The 19,912-nt window shown below is 34.1% G+C and overlaps 2 protein-coding genes across 2 annotated transcripts; one reads left to right on the top strand and one right to left on the bottom strand.

Moving 5' to 3' along the window:
* Positions 1–2,213: 2,213 nt before the first annotated feature.
* LOC132548182 (N-acetylneuraminate lyase B-like) lies at positions 2,214–10,426 on the bottom strand. Its single transcript, XM_060212004.1, is given in 12 exon segments — positions 2,214–2,452; positions 3,107–3,278; positions 4,278–4,423; positions 4,932–5,024; positions 5,715–5,790; positions 6,112–6,166; positions 6,901–6,988; positions 8,068–8,138; positions 8,302–8,363; positions 9,076–9,098; positions 9,101–9,136; positions 10,405–10,426. Coding segments are annotated over 12 exon segments (1,005 nt in total). The 3' UTR covers positions 2,214–2,291.
* A 318-nt stretch (positions 10,427–10,744) lies between these two features.
* LOC132548181 (nose resistant to fluoxetine protein 6-like) lies at positions 10,745–19,833 on the top strand. The gene is made up of 15 exons (XM_060212003.1): positions 10,745–11,645; positions 12,893–13,053; positions 13,809–13,905; positions 14,154–14,250; positions 14,624–14,793; positions 15,083–15,256; positions 15,743–15,839; positions 16,254–16,346; positions 16,481–16,646; positions 17,453–17,532; positions 17,733–17,849; positions 18,393–18,525; positions 18,755–18,941; positions 19,169–19,311; positions 19,714–19,833. The coding sequence occupies exons 1-15, from the start codon at positions 10,745–10,747 to the stop codon at positions 19,831–19,833; spliced, it is 2,736 nt and encodes a 911-aa protein (XP_060067986.1).
* The last annotated feature ends 79 nt before the right edge of the window (positions 19,834–19,912 follow it).

Below are 19,912 nucleotides of genomic sequence, written 5' to 3'. Positions count from 1 at the left end.
CGGGTATTTGAAAACAATAACATACCGATACAACCACAGAATCTTTTGATAATTCGTGAACTGTTTTGCAGATAAAATATTGACTGATTCTTGAAAGATTAAATTGTGATGTATTTTAAAAGTGTTAATCAGCGTTATGTCCTTTTAATGTTTAACCAATATCTATGTAGAAATAAGATATGTTCATCAGATGTCTTTGTGCATGCCAATGTCTTTGAGCGGATGTGCAGATAGATACTCATTCGAAGGCTAAATTCCAATTTTGCTTATTGAATAGATAATATTTCTTTATTACTGACAACATTAAGTGATAGCCAAACAGTTGTTGAACGAGCTTATATAACGAGTTAACATAATTGTTCTTCTATTTCTACAAAGTTTGAAATGTAAAAAAGGTATGAGTCGGACAAAAAGAATAAAATGGTCACAAATCCCCTGTTACATCGTCAGCAAATCTATGAAATATCAGAAATAAATACAGCTTGCATTAGGTGTTACTTTAAAAACGTTATTTTTTATCTTAATTTATAACACATTTTTCACTTTTAGATCAGAATATATGGGGACGTTGAACATATTCTATTAGTGTTGTATTGTTTATGGTGTTTAATCCTTGATGACTTTTGAATGAGCTATAATGTGTATAATGAAAGAAGCAGTTATTGGTTTATGATGTAATAAAACTAGAATTGCATTAAAAATGAAATTTCATGTAATCAATCGAAAATTATTGCCTTATTTTTTGCAAATGCAACTGTTTGCTTGACCTTGTGGGAATCTATCCCAGCTTGAAATACATTTCTACATCTTCACAAATAAAAAGTCTACTTGTATATAAGAATGAATCATATTGTCATATACAATAATCAAGCCAGTGTTGTTTGTAGCAGATGTCACGTGTTGAACGACAAAAAATGGAATCATGGGGAGATTTCCCTAAATAAGAGAAAAGGCAGGTTATACTGTGACTTTCATAATAGCAATATTGCATGGTATATAATTGATGATTAGAGACATGACCTTGTGTATGATTATAAAGTTCAAAACATTAACAATAAAGTAGATGGGGGAGTGCAAGTTGATTTTTTTCTATGTTTTGCCAAATATAACAGATGAAACAAAATTAAGACATCATTTCATCAATGTCAGTTGGTAGCAACTTTCCTGTTGTACCTTTCATTATTTCATGTTAGGTAGCTTTATATCACATGATGCTTGATTTACTTTCATTGTGAATGTTGGAAAAAAGATACGATATTTTTCGTGTCATAAATTGAAATATATCATTTTCATATCTGTTTTCCACAAAGTTCTGTCTACATGCTGTGAAAGCCGTTAGCACATAGAAGACAGTATTTTTCGAAGAAGCAGTATATGGGTAAAAGTTCATATAAATTTTGGGATGTATCACAAAGGTTTGTTAAAAAAAAACAATAATATAAACGTTGTGAACTTTTCAAACAGCGTGTATTATACATGGAATACCTTAAACCAATTTATAACAATGAATTACAGTATGATCTATTAACATACATAAACTATTCCCTTCAACGTAAGCACATAAGAACAAAAGATAACATCAATGTGATGTTCAGTTTCCAGTCCCTCAGGTGAAACTAGCATCATGGTGTACATATACATATACATGTACAGTTAAACTATACATTTTCATGGGGATATTAATTTCAGTGACTTCGTAGGTTTTTTTATTCAAGAATTCGTATGTCCATGAACTGTTAAAATGTGTGGGCGTAGATTTATTGGGCTATCAATATCAATATAATCCAATGTTTATGAAAAAAGTAACTAAGAAAAGAAAACCCGTTTACCGTAGAGAGCGATACAGCGGTGGTTTTTCAGCGAACGTGGACCACTTCAAGTAAAACATGATACATATACAATCATGTTATAGTGAGATGGAAAGATTACTATTACCCTCAGTACTGGCACGATGTACATACAACAGGTGGGCCGCGTGGTTGGAAAATGACAACAAAGAAAATACTGAATTCATTGAAGTAATATATATATAACTCCATCCTAACGACACAAATATTAAATTAATATCTTAAATAGCTCATACTCATAGCGATGTTCCTTTGATACAAAATTACAGAAATATATCATTGATCAACCACCGTTCAACTTGGCAAGATACAAATAGAGATGTGAATTATGCTCAAATTGCAATAATCTCAGAGATTTGAGGATCAAGATATGTCAATTGGATCAGTTTGTATGCCGGTCAAAATGCGAAATAATTAGCTGTATATGTAAAAACACACGTTAATTTAGTGCCATTCAAAAAATCCAATACTTTCAACTTCAGATTTAAAATTGCAGAACTCCTGTGATGTCATAGCACGCATTGGCTCCCTAGGGGGTCCCATATCAAGCCCGATAATGGACATCATGGCTTTCAGCGCCGCGACATTTCCTCCCAAAATCGATCCTGTCAAGATACAAAGGAAAGAACATTTGATCCTTAATTGTGTTGTATATAACCTCTCGTCCCACAATGAATGAACTAACTGGTATGAAATGTTAAAAATATTTGGAAAAAATAATATTGTAACTACGAAAGCGTTATTTGATTTCACATTTCGGATTGATGTTGAAATTACTTGGATCAGTACACTCTGGCAACATAATGAAATGTAAAATTCCCATTAAAAAATTAAAAATACCCTAATGTCAATTGTGGTGTAGCCATGAAATGTTCATTCTAATATAATGGCACCAATTAACATCAAGAGCTTCCAGAGTATAGCTCAGAATGCTATAAACATAAACCAATTGTTGATAATGTTTCAAAGTCACCAGCAAACATATTGTAGGTGGTGTTTGGCTTTCAAAGTGAACTGTAATGTAGTAGTGGTTTCCCTTCACGTACTGTGAGACGTGTAAGTAAAGGTAGGTAACTCAACTCCAAATAGATTAACACTATAAAGTTAACCTTGTGTAAACAAAAAATGTTATGTTTTTTACATAAACCCACTGGCAAACTGTAGACTGTAAATGAAATTTGCTCACAATCATGACGATAAGCAATTTGATCAGTTCAATGTCCGCTCACCATAACGGTATATGGTCACATAAAGCTCACCATAACGGTATATGATCCTACAAAGACGTTGTCCGTGTATCTGCTCCTTCCGTGCACTATCAAAGTCACCATCCTTCAGCCGCTGTATCATTCTGTGGTACAAGTCAGGCATGAAGTTATGGAGACTACCCACAGCCCCATGAGCTCCTGTCACCAGACCAGCCATCAGTTGCTGTATGGTATATCAATAAGACACTAGCATACACACTTAGACATTTATGAAAAATGGCAAACTACGAACATAGGAACAAATTAAATAAACTGCAAGGAGAATAAGACCAAGTGTTCCGGAATGGTAAGTATCATTGATCCAATATCTAATATAAAACATATAAAACACGAAGCCACCAGACACACTAAACTATATCCAACAGATAACCAAATATAATATTTCCTAATTAGATGGCCACCTAAAATTTTCAAATGGTCTTTATCAAGTTTAAAGGTTATCGCTGATAGAGAGGAAGAAAGGAGAAAAGTAACGCTGGAAGTGAGATAACTATATTGAGAAACTCACAATATTTATAAAAGTCAAAGAATGACAATTAAGTTGAACAACGCCAATCATAGTAAGGGATTTTGAGTGAACTTTGGCGAGATATTTATCTAAAAAAAATGTTAAAATGTGACAGGAATATGCCATTATAGAAATAGTTTTTTTTTCTATTCTTTAGATCCACATATAAATGTGATTGTGATATAAATAAATTTATCCTCTCTTTATAACATTAACACTAAATTTGTTTTGCAATTGATCAGTCTACATTACCAGAAGTAAACGCTGACAAACGCAACAACATACACTTTCTTTCTTTAGCTTTCTTAAACTGATTTGCATCTACTCTAACCAACTAACGATAAATTGTAAATATTCAATCAACTTTATTGTCGCTGCCTATATTAGCCTTCTTCCAATCGAGGATACAAATACACAGATCACACGAAGTATAAATCACATACGTTGTTCCATAGTAAAGATATTTGATCAAAATGATTAATTTTACACTGAAAATTTTGATTGTTTTTAATACCATATTCCAAGGAAGATAACTCCTACAACTTGTATACAGTTTGCTGATAATATGAATAATCGGTGTTATTCCACTCGAGTTCTCTTCGAGTATGACCTTCTAAACTGTTATCATTTTATTTGTTTAACTGGATACTCTACCTCATCACATCCATATAACAAATTATAGCGCCCGTCATCCACGAATCTGCATCCTATCAAATCGACAAGATCTTTGTCGGAGAACTTCACTCCAGCCATATTCGGGATCTCATCCTTTGCGCGGTTGAGGAAATCTTCCATGTTTACTGAACAGGTCCAGAAGGGATTAGTTCATTCAGTGTATCAGTAAAATGTTCTATAAGTAATAAATACTAAAAGATTGTATGCTGGTATCTATTGTATTTAAGAAGTTGTCGTGGTTGTAAATTCACAACTTTACTGTTCTTGGCAGTAAATCATATGATACAATTATATTTAGAAATATTGTAATTAGCCTAATGCAGTATTGATCTACACAGTTGAATTGTTGAAACCACTTCCTATCTATCAGCTATAATTTTTTACTTGACCTGATGTCCGAATTCCCTCGGTAAGTCTAACAGCTAATCTTTGACCTTCAATACATCATAGCAAACAATGTACAGAGGCTTGACATTATTATACATGTAAACGAAGTATGGGGTTGAAAATCTTATTACAAACAGTAAATGTAAACAAAATGATAAATCTTGTCCACAAGACTTTTTGTTAATGGTTGTTATGTTTATTCGTAATACAGACAAGACTATCTTACAAGTAGGATGTAATACTTACGATATACTTGCGACATGATTGGGAGATGATAATAGTAAAACGGCAAGTGGGAGGCTTCATCGGCAATCACCTTACAGTACCGCACTAGAGCATCTAAAGTGAGAAAAGGGCACTGATGTGATAAATTAAGCTTAACGACATGTAACCTTGCGTCGATACAGATCTTGTGGCGACGGAAAAAGGAACTAAGACTAAGAATATGTTTAAATGGTAGGTTGAAGATGGCAGCTGTCCATTTTTATATATTTGCTTGCAGATGTACATAGTTTTAGTTTTGTGAACTCATGTCGGATTTCTATCGACTTGTAGGTTACTGAAGAATGATCGAATGTACATGTATAAACTTTACTCTAAAAAATACATATAGCTATACGATTTTGAAAAACTAACATACATTTGTACTTCATATCTGGGGTTTACGTATGTTATAATATGACCACGTGACTACAGTGGTATGAAGATGTAGAAGGATAGCGTAACAAAATAATGTCGTGCAACGCTGTGAATAGTGAGGAATAAACAGGCTTTATTTAAATGTATCGGTAGTTAGATGGCAGTTTAGATTCCCCTTCCTTTTGATGTACGACATTGTTGATGTACAATAGACATACAATCAGGCTTAGAGAGTAGAATTTGTGACACGTCATCGTTTTGCGCTTGAATATAATTCAGAACACTTATTTTAAAAGTTGTCGTTGAGTTGAGAGTGTGACGTTGGTTCCGTGGAACACGTCGGATTGGATGTTGTGATAAAGATATAGGAGTATCTAATCATTATCATACCTATGTTGTTTGGTTTGAAGAACAATGGCGGAAGTGTTGCTATGGCGTCAGCTCCTGCTTTAGCAGCATGTCGAGTCTGAAAGAATTTTTTTTTTCTTCAATTAGCCTTATAACTATATATCTTTTTAATTTCGAATGAGGTCATTTTATTTACAAGGGTACGTTGGGAGCAAATATCAATAGCTCTTTTTGACAATCGTTGATTATTCTGATTTGAACATCAAGCGTCATTGATGAAGACAAGAACTGGATGCAGCTCAATGAATTTTTATTTAGAAGTGTTTTTCACTTATGTGTATCTTTACCTCTATCTTAAAGAGGAATTTTTCCCTACCATTATAGTAATAATGTATATTACGCTGCATTGTTCAATAGTGTCAATTAAATATCACCTTACCAAATCCAGACTTTCTGCCAAGTTCAAGCATCCAACATGGATCATCACTGACAATCTGAATCAAAAGATAGAGCCCCAGAGAAATCACAATTATGTCAGTCGTTATATAAGTATTGGAGGTAATTCTTTAACCTTCATTAACACTATGAAATTTTATTGGTTACATTCAAATTACAAGAAGCCCACCATGTCCATGCATAAATAACTATGCTTGGCGTTTTTCTGCAACTACACATATGTAATAGTTTCTCTGTCATAAATCACAGTTTCTCTTTTGGATATTTCCTTGATATTTCAACAAGGATCACAAGTGCGTTGCAGATTTTATTCCCTTAACACAATCTTGATCAACTTCAGGCAATTAGAACTGTTTATCCAGGATACTTTTTTGTTGTTGATTTAAATGACCACATATATATGCTACCGGGCTTAAGGTTTTCTCTTATTTAGTATTCTGGTCACGGTAAGCCATGGATTTCGAATACCTTTCGGTGTAGCCCTCCCTTTGTGCATTACTACGCATAAACTGATATTTCCCAAATGGCTTGTGAATATCATTGTTTTCATAGCCTAATGAAAGTCGTTTACCTTTGCAAAGTTTATAAAGGAAGTGCAAATTTAAATGTATGACATTAAATTCAGATCAATTAGCATTACATTAATTTCTCAAGTAACATGTTTTATTTGGTTTTTACATGCCTAATTCGGCATAATTTCCGTTCTCCCGTGTTATGGCCTTGAGTATTATTACACATTAATACAAAATTTGATATCAAACGTCCATCCTACCTTTTCCTCGATACATTGATCCATTTTTCAGCGATAGTCTTACGCTCCGGCAGAGTAAGTAATTTCCCTTCTCCTGTGGTGCCATTGACTACAACAGACATAACATCAAATGGGTTAAAATAAGGCAAATTTTCATTTTCCTAACGAAATGTGCACAGGTTAGATGTGTCTGTAATTGATTTAGTTGACAATGGTTTTAGGTGTTTGATAACTTTTAACAAATGTCATTTACATGTTTTAAAATAATCGGGAAAAAATGTCATAAATCCTGTTTATTTTCTCTGCCAAGTTAGTATGGTGTATCATGTAAGCTTTTTTGATACGACGTGTGTTCAATGTGTATGGACGAAACATCGTAAATTTCTTTTCATAGTAGATGTAATGTCGAGAGTATTGAGAACCAGCGTGTGTGTGTGGTACTGTGATATAAGTTATCGCTGATCGTTATCTACACATGTTTTGTTTCCAGTCCTTGTGCCAGGATCACTATATCATTTTGTGAATGTCCTCTCCGAACACAATCATTGTATGCTACCAGTAATCTGGCACCTTATTGCTCAGGACACGGCAGGTTGGATTTGCGATTTCCATGGCATCCGCTTACGTGTGTTCCCGGGCCTGGGGTTATCTCTCAATTTGTGTTCTTGGTCACGTTAAGACTTTCATCTCAGTTACTTTTTGAAAGGTCACCTGTAGATATTGATTTTCTTTTGGCAAATCCTTTCTTTTAAACTTTAAAATCCCTAGACATTCACATGTTTTGTCACTAGTTGGATTCCATTTCGAATAATTGAGTGGTACCGGTTATCATAGACTGTGTCTTTGTACAGAATAGTACGTCAAGTAGATTTAGATAAATACTCACATTTACATTCCAATTAGGAGTATTTATAGTATAACACAACAAGTACGCTACACAAGGCATTGTAACTATAAAGTCAGAAGAGTTCTTTAATTCCAGCATGGCAATAAGGCACCAACTTGCTTCAGACAAAATGCCCTGTAGTCTGTATGGTACACTGGAACATTTTTACGAAATTTGTGTACTGTAATATCTCTTTTCCTAAACAATCTTAAATCAGGATGAAAACGTTTTACTTGAATTTGAATAAATTTGGGGTGTTTTATATTGAATATAAAACTGTGTGACAACCACACGATACTTACCATATACATGACGAATGTTATGTTTCAGCAGATATTCACAGTATGGTTCTATCTTAGATAATTCCAGTTCCCTGTAAAGATATGCTCGTACAACTATGATATATATAAGTACAAAATAGTAATACCTTACCACGTAATCACATGCATTGATAAATGACTTCAGTTTGAAATAGTCGGATTTATACTGTATAGCAGTCTTCTAGATTCAATAAATTCATGAATAAAGCAGTTTACCCATTATTATCCAAGGGTGTGAAGACGGCAGCTACCAAACCTTCGACCCAGTAATCTGTAGTCTGCAAGAAGGGAATGCCGATACAAAAAAACTGATATCTGTATTATATTATGACATCCAGTAGATTTCAAGGTCACAAAGGTTATCTCACAGTTAGTAATCTATGATTGCTTCGTAATAATTTGACTTTTATTTTGATTTCTATACATTTTTGCGTTGAAGAGAGTAAACCAATTTATTTTTTAGTTATGATTTGTTATGAGTTATACTATCTCAATATATTTATGAAGTTTTTATTACCGACATTGCACTAAAGGTCATATCATTATGTTCTAAAGGATGGTAAACAAAAACATACCAGGGTACAGAATAGGTTAATGCAACTTTGGAATAGCTTTTTGAAGTGTGTTATTAACAGGTCACACAACCATTAAGCCAAAATTAGCGAAAGGTGCTTTCAACTTATCTATAGATACATCAATGACGCTACAACATTATGTATATATATATGTATGTATATAGTTACACGTGTCACGATAAACGTACCTCATCTCCTGTGTTTTTTTGTTTTTTTGTTTTTTTGTTTTTTTTTTTATATCTGTTTACTCTAGATGGTCAGCAAACAATTAGATAATTGAAGCGAGTCATTGTCTATTATGCATATCTCAATATAACATAGGTCACAATGTAATAGATAGAGTCAAAAATGGTTGAAGAAACCTTTAGAAATACATATTATGTTATATTGTAATCTGTAAAGCTTTTCTCCTTACCTTCGCCATGATTAGCTGACTTATGCAGTAGGGTCCCGCTGATAATCGAGATAGTCTATCTCTCATAACTGGGTTAGGTGCGAGACATCACGTTCAACGTATCGTATGCTTCAATTTATTGTCATTGTATACAACTTTCTTCTTGGAAAAATATATTTTCATTTCGCGTAAAAAATTGTTGATAGGTGTAAATACTAATACTAAAATAAAATCATGTGATGTCTTACATTAATATAGCAGGTTATAATTAATTAGTTTTCTTACATAAAAATAGTATTAACCAAATTATTAGTACATCATATCACAGTATATATTGTTTACCTACTTAAAGGTTTCTTACTCAAGAATACTGTCTAGTATAGATAAATGGACATAAGATGTAGATAAAGCGATGTTGACCAAAGGATGTCATGTTTGTCCAATCATATCATGACCGTTAGGCACACTTGTACTTCAACTGACAGCGATTATTTCACATTCAAGATAGAATCGCTGGGGAAATGATAATCACCTCTTCAAACAACAATCGCATTTACAGTTATTTATTTTCTTTTTAAATGTCCTGCCTGATGATTTTGAAAATCTGGATCATTGGATATTTGATTCGATGAACAAATGAATCACATTCACCGAGACACTTGTGTTCACAAAAGTATCTGATACATATCAGCATTTTCTCGATACCGAATACATGTACATCGAACGTAATATAACGCGAAGCAACGGGCTATTTTCCAATGTGGTTATATCTTTAAAAGTAATTTGAAATTCTCTACAATCTTTTGGCCATTCAATCCGTGGAACCATGTGATATTTATGGTATTCTCATTGATATTGGATCCATGGAGCTAAGAGATATTCATAATATTCAGATATATCTTCCAAGATATATTTATAAAGCATTGGAATAAGTCCATTGGCATGAAAAATGAAAATTATTTCCATACCCATATATACAATGTAAACTAACAATTCAGTTAAGATTCTATATATATACATATTTATTGATAACTCATTATGATTCCTTTAAAGTTTACAAAAGATGATTATGTTAAAACTGAAAACTTGCATTTGAGATTATCAGGATTAGGAAATATGTTTATAGCTTCCATTTTATACAAATAAGTCAAATACTGACCCAAATTGCGTATATTTTCGTAAATAGGTTACATTCGTTAATTTGCCAAAACAGTTGTTATCTTAACGACAATTATTGATATCGCCGCCCTTTAAATGGATACACACAGCGACATATAGATTAGGCGGTAGATAACAAACATTTGATCATGAGCAGTTAAAAGTATAGACATACAAGGTAGCTTTACATACCTGTGTTGGGTAACATTTCCATGTTCCATTGGAAACTTGCGGATCTCAGAGTAAAAAGTTTATAAAGACTTCCTCATGTACACTTCAAAAGAATTCAAACGTTAAAGATTTATTTTTCAAAATTGATTTACTCAGAGCATAGGTATATATACCGTAAAGTAACGGTAGTACACGGAGCGTTATCTACATACAATACCCTGGTGTTTCATAACAACAGACTCGGGTATTTACAATGAACGTGAATCATGGTTATTTGTGATTGCGAAATCCTGGATGTTCTTATTCACATATTGGAAAGTGATTAGTGAGCAATTTTACAACAATTAATCTGTGACCCATCATGACTTGTTCCGGATGTAGAGGTTTGCTTCACATCACCACCATCTGTTGCATTTGGAGCTTTTCCCAAAGCACTATACCTTTTAATCATTACAGTTATCGGCAAAATGTGTCTACAAATGGGAGACTCAACAGTACTCCCACAGGCGAAACTTTAGTTGTGGAACGTTTACTTTCGAGTGACCAAAGTAGCATGAATCTCCCAGTCGATCATTTCAAAAGAAAAACACCTTTATCACCAACGCCAGTGTCTACAACCAGAGCTTTACATCACTCTTCCAAAACTATAGAACTTGAAAAAAATGGCATACCAACAGGGATAGTACGGAACGGAACGTCAATTGTAAACAGAACTGCTCTTCACGAACCGAAAGTTCTACCAGAGGGTACAACGCTCTACAGAAGCTGGTACCGAAACATGACAGAGATTGACGACACAAATCCTGGACAAAACACATCCAACAAATTACATCAAACGCCGTCAGTGTTTCAGTCAAACATCAATAATCTTTTCCTAAATGCATTGCAAGGAAAGGAAATCCAAGCACTGTTAAGTAGCTATATTCATTCTAACAATATCGGCCTGCCCATGTCCATTATAACACAGGAAAATCTAAAAATGATAACTGATGCGTTACTATTGCATGCTTCAGGAAATGATACCGCTTTCCTGCAGCTTCTGTTCGGCAGCGGCATAACACTTCCACCGGATATGTTAAAGAAGTTTGGAAGGCTGTATGGAAATGATGGAAATATAGACATCAGTGATATCATTTCGCACCTTACTAATGACCAGATAAAAGTTTTTTCAGACTTCATCATTCGGCAATTTTCCCCTGTTTCCACTGTTTGTTGGAATCACCTTATTGAAATTACAACTGACAATGTCACAGCATTGAAAAGTAAGTACATATTTCTATTTACTCAAAGCATACACATTCAATGTTCTTTTCCAAAGACTAGACTACTTATTTTATGTATTCATCAATGATTCTCATTGTATATGATAGCTAGCAATATTTTGTTCTGGTTTTTCTGGAAAAAATAACACCATACAAATGTCCCCACACAGAGCATATCGAACTGTAGACAAAGTGAGGAACACTTTAATAAATGCCTTTGCACTGTAACGCCCTATGGCTTCAATGACCATGTGGACTCTATGAAATTTGTCCAGTCCTGAATGTAGTAACAACGGCGTTTAGGCTTTATTCGCTCCTTAAATCACACGTAATGGTAGCCATGAATAGAAGAGGCATTATAAAAAAGTAAATATGATGTACCGATTGAAGGTGTAGTAGATACTTAACAGAAACCAAAAGGTGTCCATCATTTTCTGCTCTCCTCGTTACGAAAACTTTAAGTGGATTCAGCTGATACCGCTGCTAGTGATCTCTGGAAACTAGCTTGGCGACTTCATGAAATCTTTAATGATGTGGCACAAATCAGGGTTTTCAAACCTGTTCGTACAGATATTCGCGATCCTCCAACAACTCGCCAATTTATGAAAGTTGAGTTTGCAAATAAGGGAGTTGTTGCTATTAACATGCAACATAATACACCAGAAATCTGTTATTTTAAAGCAGAAATACTCCAATAACTCTCTAGTCTTACTGAAAGTCCGTTGCTTTCAAACTTTTCAACTACAAACGCTGAAACGACTGAATGTAGATGACCTGAGAACTACTTCTCCGTCACCTTGTCTTTGTTCTACCTCTTCTTTAAACCATGGTTTAACTGGGCACATAGTAATTGGTGATTTAAATATCATTCAAAATGTTAAGCCATAAGAGATCTTCATGAAGGGTCCTAAATATCTTGAACCCCACCGTTAATTTGAGTATGAATTCCAAGAAACTTATGAATTCCGTTGAAAACTATGCCAGAGACTTACGCTTACTCTTCCGGAACACCTGGTCTTATTCTCCTTGTGTGTTTTTCCGGGGTCTTCATGCAAATCTGTCTTCTGTCTATATTTAGCCCTAGTTTTATTGACTTTAGGTTGGATTATGATATGTTTTCTTCTTGTTGTTGCTTCCCCTCCCTCCATTTTACAGTATCATGACAACAATGCTCAACATAAAGTTCTCTCCAATTTCGTCGTGTGTTTACAATGTTGTTGATACGAGTCTAATCTTTCACTTTAAAGTGATCGACGCCTCTGGTAAAGTACCTGCCATGGTATTACAAGGAAACTTTAAATGGACAGGATCTTTTGACGAGTGCCTGTCATTTAAAAGCATGGGAGAGAGTTCAAGGAAGTTTGATGGGAAATACTGTACCGCCACAATACCTCTGGATAAAGTTCTGGTGAGTCATCAAAATCAATTACTGTTTTTCTTACTCTTTCCTACTAAATACCACAAGAAATGCCAAACATTAATGAAACGTTACCAGTGTAACTAAACAGCATTAAGTTCGCAATTTCTTCCAGTTGTCACTGTTAAAGTTATTGTCAGACAGATCAAATCTGTGGTGGCTGAGACAGAGATATTATAGCAATGTTACGATCGAACGATGACAGTTCTTTTTGTTTCAGTCCTAATTCAAATCATTATTTCTTCACTCAACGACATCAATTCTACAAAATGTACGTGCATGATATAATTTTCCAATACTACATCGTCGCAAGGCAGTTTTATCACTTTATTACCAATCATTCTGTAGACAAAATCATCCCATGTTGTATGCTTGATGTCAATAATGATTCCTTAAAAATATTCCAGCATAACTATCGTACACATTATATCTTGATTTCAGCTGATATAATTTATACACCAATGACTTGTTTCCATGTTTCAAGTTTAAGCAATAACATTATCATTAGATGTCGAGTTTTGGAGATGAAATTAGCTAACGACTTATCTCCAATTTTGGCCATAATTATCCAATACTAATACTTAATTTCCCTCAGCATAATGCTGTTAACTCTTACTAGATATCTTTCTGTTATTTATCTTTTAAATACAGTTTGTTTTGCTTCCTCAATAGATTTGTTTTCTTAATTTCTCCATACACTTACGAATAATTTTAACCGTAATTTTAGTTGCCAATTTTCCATGCAGGTATCCGTAGTGAACAGTCACCCAGTGAATGCAGAACTAGGTCTCTGTGTTCCCAGTACGTGTAACAGGCACGAGATAAAACTCGTTATGGATTTATGTAGGTATCCATTTAAACAAACAGTTTCGTCAAATTGTGGTCCTTTTCTTGAATGTATGATTATTTGCGTTGATTTTATATGACAGTATTATAAACCGATAATTATAGAAAGAGCGAATAATTTAAAGTAATACCTCTTATAAACGAAGAATCTCTCGAAATTAATCGTTTTAGATGAGAGACTTTGGCAGTCGCCAAACTTTACAATCTGCATAATTATGTAATCATAAATATGTTTCTGTGATTAGTAATGGGACTGGTGCCATTTGGGAATACTACACTATACTGTAGTGAGATGACCTGCCAGGAAACGCCAGAATATGACACGCTGGCAATAGCTACCATGTATGCATAATTGTCTCTAATCGTATTACATAGTATTGGCTAATATCTCCATTACATTATAGTTAGAAAAGGACTTCATCAATTCAGTAATTACCTCCAAATGAACTATTCTTCTTAAGATTTGAGTCGATTTTGTTCTTTATATTGTATAGACTTGCTTGTTTCTGGAAAACTAGTGGTATTCACTATCCTTTCTAATCAACCATGCAAAAAGAATCTTAAGATACACATATTGTTTAATTTAAGTTTAAATGAAACATCGAAGTCTGACTACATGCAGCAATATCAAACATGTATTTTGAAATAACAATAAAGTAGGAATAAGATATAATATATCGGTCTTTATCTTATTTTTCTCTCTTTTTCTCTGTAGAATGGTTTTCACGTGCCTTGGTCTCTTCATTCTATTTGCTACCTTAATGGACATAAGATATACAAAAGATGCAGAAATAGAAATGAAGGAGTCGTCAAAAAACAACGAGAAACAAATCAGTGACGGTTTTAACAGAAATGGAAAAGATGCAACAATAGTCACATATACAGGTTATATGTCAATATATCTATAATTGTATATTCCTGGATTATAACCATATCTGTACTTCTCCTTGTTGTTATAAAGGCGTTAAGAATCGATCTTGATCTTTTGATTACTAGGTATACTTTCTTATTTTAAGATCGACTGTACTGGTCTGTGTCATGTAATTACATTTTTATTTTTTATCAATCGGCAGACCACTTAAACATTTCCGGATCTATTGCTAGTTTATTAATAATGATTTCAAACAGAATGCGTCACTCAGAAATAAATATAGAGATATTTCATATTTTTTAGGAGTTAGGACGCGGCTGTTGATATCATTCTCTATGTATACAAACGGCCTCAACTTACTTAATACCAATAGGCCAAGTGATTCTTTAGGCGCAGTGAATGGTATACGCTTCCTGGGCGTCTCATGGATCATCCTTGGACACACAGTTTTACATATTTCGTCTAGTGGAATTATGGGTACGTATGGGTTGCCATACCGTCGAGTGGAATTATGGGTACATAAGGGTAGGAATTTCGGAATATGCAGTTTCTTCCTTGAATTATCAAGCCTATCTCCCTATTAAAGACATCTTAATCTACGATACTCAAAAGCACATCTACTTTATCCAAACCTCTCAGAAGGGCGTCATCCTAATAATATCCCAAGCTGTGATACCCCGAAGAAAGCCATTTTGGTAGATTTAACATCAGCGTTGATGTCGATGTTCCCTTTGTTGCTTTTGACAATATGAAGTATTTTTTCTACTTAGAAATATATTCGCTACAGAAACTCCGTATTATATCACCGAAGTAGAGATATTGAACAAGATGCGGCAAACTAATTGATATAGTCAGCTCACACTTTGAAACATTGCATCATAATAGTAAGGAAATGACATCTTAGAAAAGATTAACACTGAAGTTCAGTGACTAATATACATTGTAATAAAATCTTTGTTGTAGCGAACCAGCTGTCCTTTGTTCCCGCCTTCTTACAACAATGGTCAGCAGGAGTTGTGGTGAACAGTGTACTATCAGTGGATACATTCTTTACACTCAGGTGACTGAAATTCGTACTAACAATTTATAAACATACTATCTCACTAATGTATATCTGTATTAATCAGTGTGTAGATGTGTTTCTGTTTTGTTTCGAACATAAGTCATATCAGAAAAAAAATTATCAGTTAAAACAAAATTCTTTTGAATTTTGTACTACCATCAACCGTTAAGTAAAATGGTGTATTGGTTTATTTTATAAGTCTACTTTTGGTATAGCAATGGTGATTCTTTACGTGAATAATTATGAACACGATATTGATCGTTAAATTGTCAAACTATTACAGTTGTTGAAGTATTACCTTAAATGGATGTTTGTGGCTATGTTTCTGTGTAATATTGGACATCTGATTTCGGTAACAGAATAACAGAATGTGTTACATTAATTATAATTTACGCGACTGTTACATTACAGTGGGCTGCTGCTATCCTACGTTTTTATGAAGGAGATGAAGAGACTGAACGGACATATCAACTGGTTTATGTTCTACTTGCATCGATTCTGGAGGTATTGGTTGGATTCAAATCGCATCAGATGTTAAAGTTATCCTGATTTTTTTTTAAATTTTGTATTATTTAATATAGTGAAGCGTTGTTAAGACTGTACCTTTTTTCATGAATTGATATTTTTCTACTCCACAGATTGACACCTCCGTATATGTTGGTGATGTTTATCTATGTAGCGTTACTACGATATACCGGAGACGGTCCTTTTTGGCAGGAAAACGGATTTGAGAAAGACTTCTGTGCTCAAACGTGGTGGAGAAATCTTCTATACATCAACAATTTCTTTGATACCTATAATTCAGTAAGTGATGAACCATAATGTTCTATTTTGTTCGGGAGACACGAGGACATCATATGGTACATGTAACGACAATGGCCACGTGGTCAGCATCCCGAATACTCGAAATGTGAAGTGATATAGAGTAACAAAATTAGATAGCACCGTCAACAGTTTAAGTGGCATATGGTCTGTAAATTTCAGATCTTATTTTATAAAACTGTTTAATCACGATGGAGAAATAGATGTGATGAATGATATCATCATTTTTGTATCTTAACATTTTTTAATTAGAATGCCATCCGAACTATTTTTCCATCACAGTATACATTACCATGCACATGTGTGGTTATATATGGACGTTGTACTGCGCTAGTATTTGTTCTCATACGCTTTAAATGTGATGTTATATTGACATTGTCTCTTGCTATAGTTATGAAGTTTTATTTACAATGGATAGCAACGTAATTGCTAAGTTATTTGATGTTTACATTGTATGACGACCCGATCGTGTGATGCTGCTATACTTAGGGATATGTTGGCGTTTCACAATACTGTAATTTTGAAAAGTGTTGCCAATGAGATATGTGTGGTTATGTAACCATCGCATGGTGCTATAATGTATTAACATTGTATTACGTCTAAATTGTGACGGTACAGTTCATATCAAGTGTTTGATGTTCCACCGTTATACAAAAAAAAAAACCCGCGGTATATGGTAATATTACATTGTTGTACATTGTAATTGTGACGCTGTGCTACAATATCAAAAATGTATAAGTGTTCACATGGTGATATGTCGGGTTAATTACGATGCTTTGGTTTAACAGTGTATGGTCTGGACCTGGTACCTCGCTAACGACATGCAGTTCTACATAACTAGCCCATTACTGCTTGTACCTCTCTACTTGTAAGTATTTCAATTAACATTTTTGAATGTTTTTGTTATAAAGCAAAATTCTCCCCGAAGTAAAATGATTCAATGTCAAGATTTACCTTAGTTTTGTCCGGAAAGCAGTACACTGTTCAATTCTACAAACCGAATTAGATGTTCTATTCATTATTTCTACAAAACGGTGTCATTTATGAAATACAAATTTGTGTTTAAAGCTCCCGACGACTTGGTGGACTGATGTGTGGTGTGTTTCTGTTGGGAATTACTATAACAACATATGCAGTGTCTTACTATTTACACCTATCGGCTGTTCTGTTTAATGCTGACACAAAGTACGTATTTTCATCAAGAATCATATATTCAAGTATTTTGCACACACGGATTTCAATTTTATGTGATTAGTGAATTTAATTTAACAAGATTCATAAAAATCACAAATGAAACTAGCACAAATCAAAGATCCTTATTATGGCATACTAATATATAATATATATATATATATATATTTCATATATTTATGGTCTCCATCGTGATTTCGTTTTATAATCGACGAAAGTGTAGCATCATTTCCTCTCCTGGCGTCACAATATCTGATATAACAACAGTTTATTCACTAATAACACGGCAATCCTGTGATAAATAAGTAATTCGACAATGGCAATGACCATCGCTGGACATGGATAGAATGGGCCGAGATGGTCTTCAGTTTCGATTTGCAAGAATTACATAGAAAACATTTATACGAGCTCATCATTCACAATACGGACTATTTGAAACAAGGTTTAATTCAACCCAATTATGAAATTATTACCTAATGTTAAATGGTCATATGCATATTACCTTTACTGTCGCAAATTACCATCCTATTCTTCCAGACTTGAGAAGTCCGAAGATGACTATTTCACATACTACTTTGTGCGACCATATTGTCGGATGGGTCCATATATTGTCGGTATTGTAGCAGGCTACATACTTTATCTAAAGGAAAGAAGCTTCAAAATAAGCAAGGTAAGGCGAAAATAAAGAGCAAAAAGTAATTAAACAACCATTCACGTCGTACGCTCTAATGGCGTCACATGGGGTGATCTTGAAAAGTTGAAAATATCATAAAAGGAAGCTTATAATGGTAGAGAGCATGTGATTAAGATCAAATCAAGGTTACGTTAAAGGACAACGTGAATGTTTGTCATCTCATTATCGTGGTATAAGATTGTATTGTTTGTCCTTTTTGTCCTAGGGCTTGAACACGTTAACATGGTTCCTGATGACGTTGCTAGGCATCGTGGTAACGTACGGTGTATATGGACCCATGAATGGTGTACCCTGGGACAATAGTATTGCAGCCCTCTATAACGCCACTCATCGGACGATGTGGAGCTTATGCGTGTCCTGGGTTGTGTTTGCTTGTGTCACCGGTCACGGAGGTATCGCCTTCTTCTTTATTTATAAATTTACAAACGTTGTTTATTATGAGGCATAAAAAGGCAATTACAATAAACAGATCAAGAAAAATGAATTCCTTTCCTCGATGGATAATAAATATCTGGATAACAAGAATACAAGTATTTCACAATTGTGTTTAGGTTTATGAAAAGTTTAGAAAAGCAAGTTATATTGGTACGTTGGTCATAATGTCATTTGTTTAAAACAGGATTTATAAACACGGTTCTGTCGTGGAAGGCCTTCGAACCGCTAGGACGCCTGACCTATTGTGTGTACCTAGTACACCCCATATTGTTATACTACTTCACTGCGACCATGCGACAAACCATTTACGTCACTAACTACACGCTGGTAAGGATAAAAAATGACATACAAAACCACAAGGGGAAAACGGAATTGCTATGGAGAAAAAATATATTAACGATCTAGGAAGTCGAAATGAAAATGAACATGTCTCTTCTTTGCAGAAATGTCCCTTTTTGTAGGAAACTGCAAGAAATGGCACATACATTTGTAATCGGGCAGCAGATTAATGGAAGGCTGATACTTCAAAATAACATCTGATTTACCTAACATTGCTTCTTTGATAAAAGGTGCATTGGTACACGTACATAATCAATTAAAAACATCAATGACTTAAATTTAAATTTAATTTTAAAATCATAAATTAAAATCAAAATGAATGAATTAATTAAATTAATGATTTACGTTAAAAGCAATAAAATAGTCAAACGGGTGTTTTTGCTGTTGCAGATTTACATCTTCCTGGGCACACTGGTATCTTCATACATGCTTGCGTTTCTAACATCGCTAGTGTTCGAGGCTCCAATGAGAGGATTAGAGAAAGTCTTATTTAAGCGCAAACGAAAATAGGTGTATACATGTGTGCATTTAAAAAGATTTTTAAAAATAATGAATTTTGTACTGATTAACACTATTACGATTACTTTAG

The sequence above is a fragment of the Ylistrum balloti genome, unplaced genomic scaffold, assembly GCF_031769215.1.
Source record: "Ylistrum balloti isolate Yb309-2 unplaced genomic scaffold, AGI_CSIRO_Ybal_v1 Utg370006, whole genome shotgun sequence".
Lineage (NCBI taxonomy): Eukaryota > Metazoa > Mollusca > Bivalvia > Pectinida > Pectinidae > Ylistrum > Ylistrum balloti.
This window is presented reverse-complemented; position numbering and strand designations above follow the sequence as displayed.

Excerpts from the sequence above, each read along its gene's own strand:
- LOC132548181 (XM_060212003.1), top strand. The coding sequence starts at position 10,745 with ATGACTTGTTCCGGATGTAGAGGTTTGCTTCACATCACCACCATCTGT. Across the intron at positions 11,646-12,892 it reads CAATGTCACAGCATTGAAAA|TGATCGACGCCTCTGGTAAA; the intron begins GTAAGTACATAT and ends TTCACTTTAAAG. Across the intron at positions 17,533-17,732 it reads CTGCTTGTACCTCTCTACTT|CTCCCGACGACTTGGTGGAC; the intron begins GTAAGTATTTCA and ends TTGTGTTTAAAG.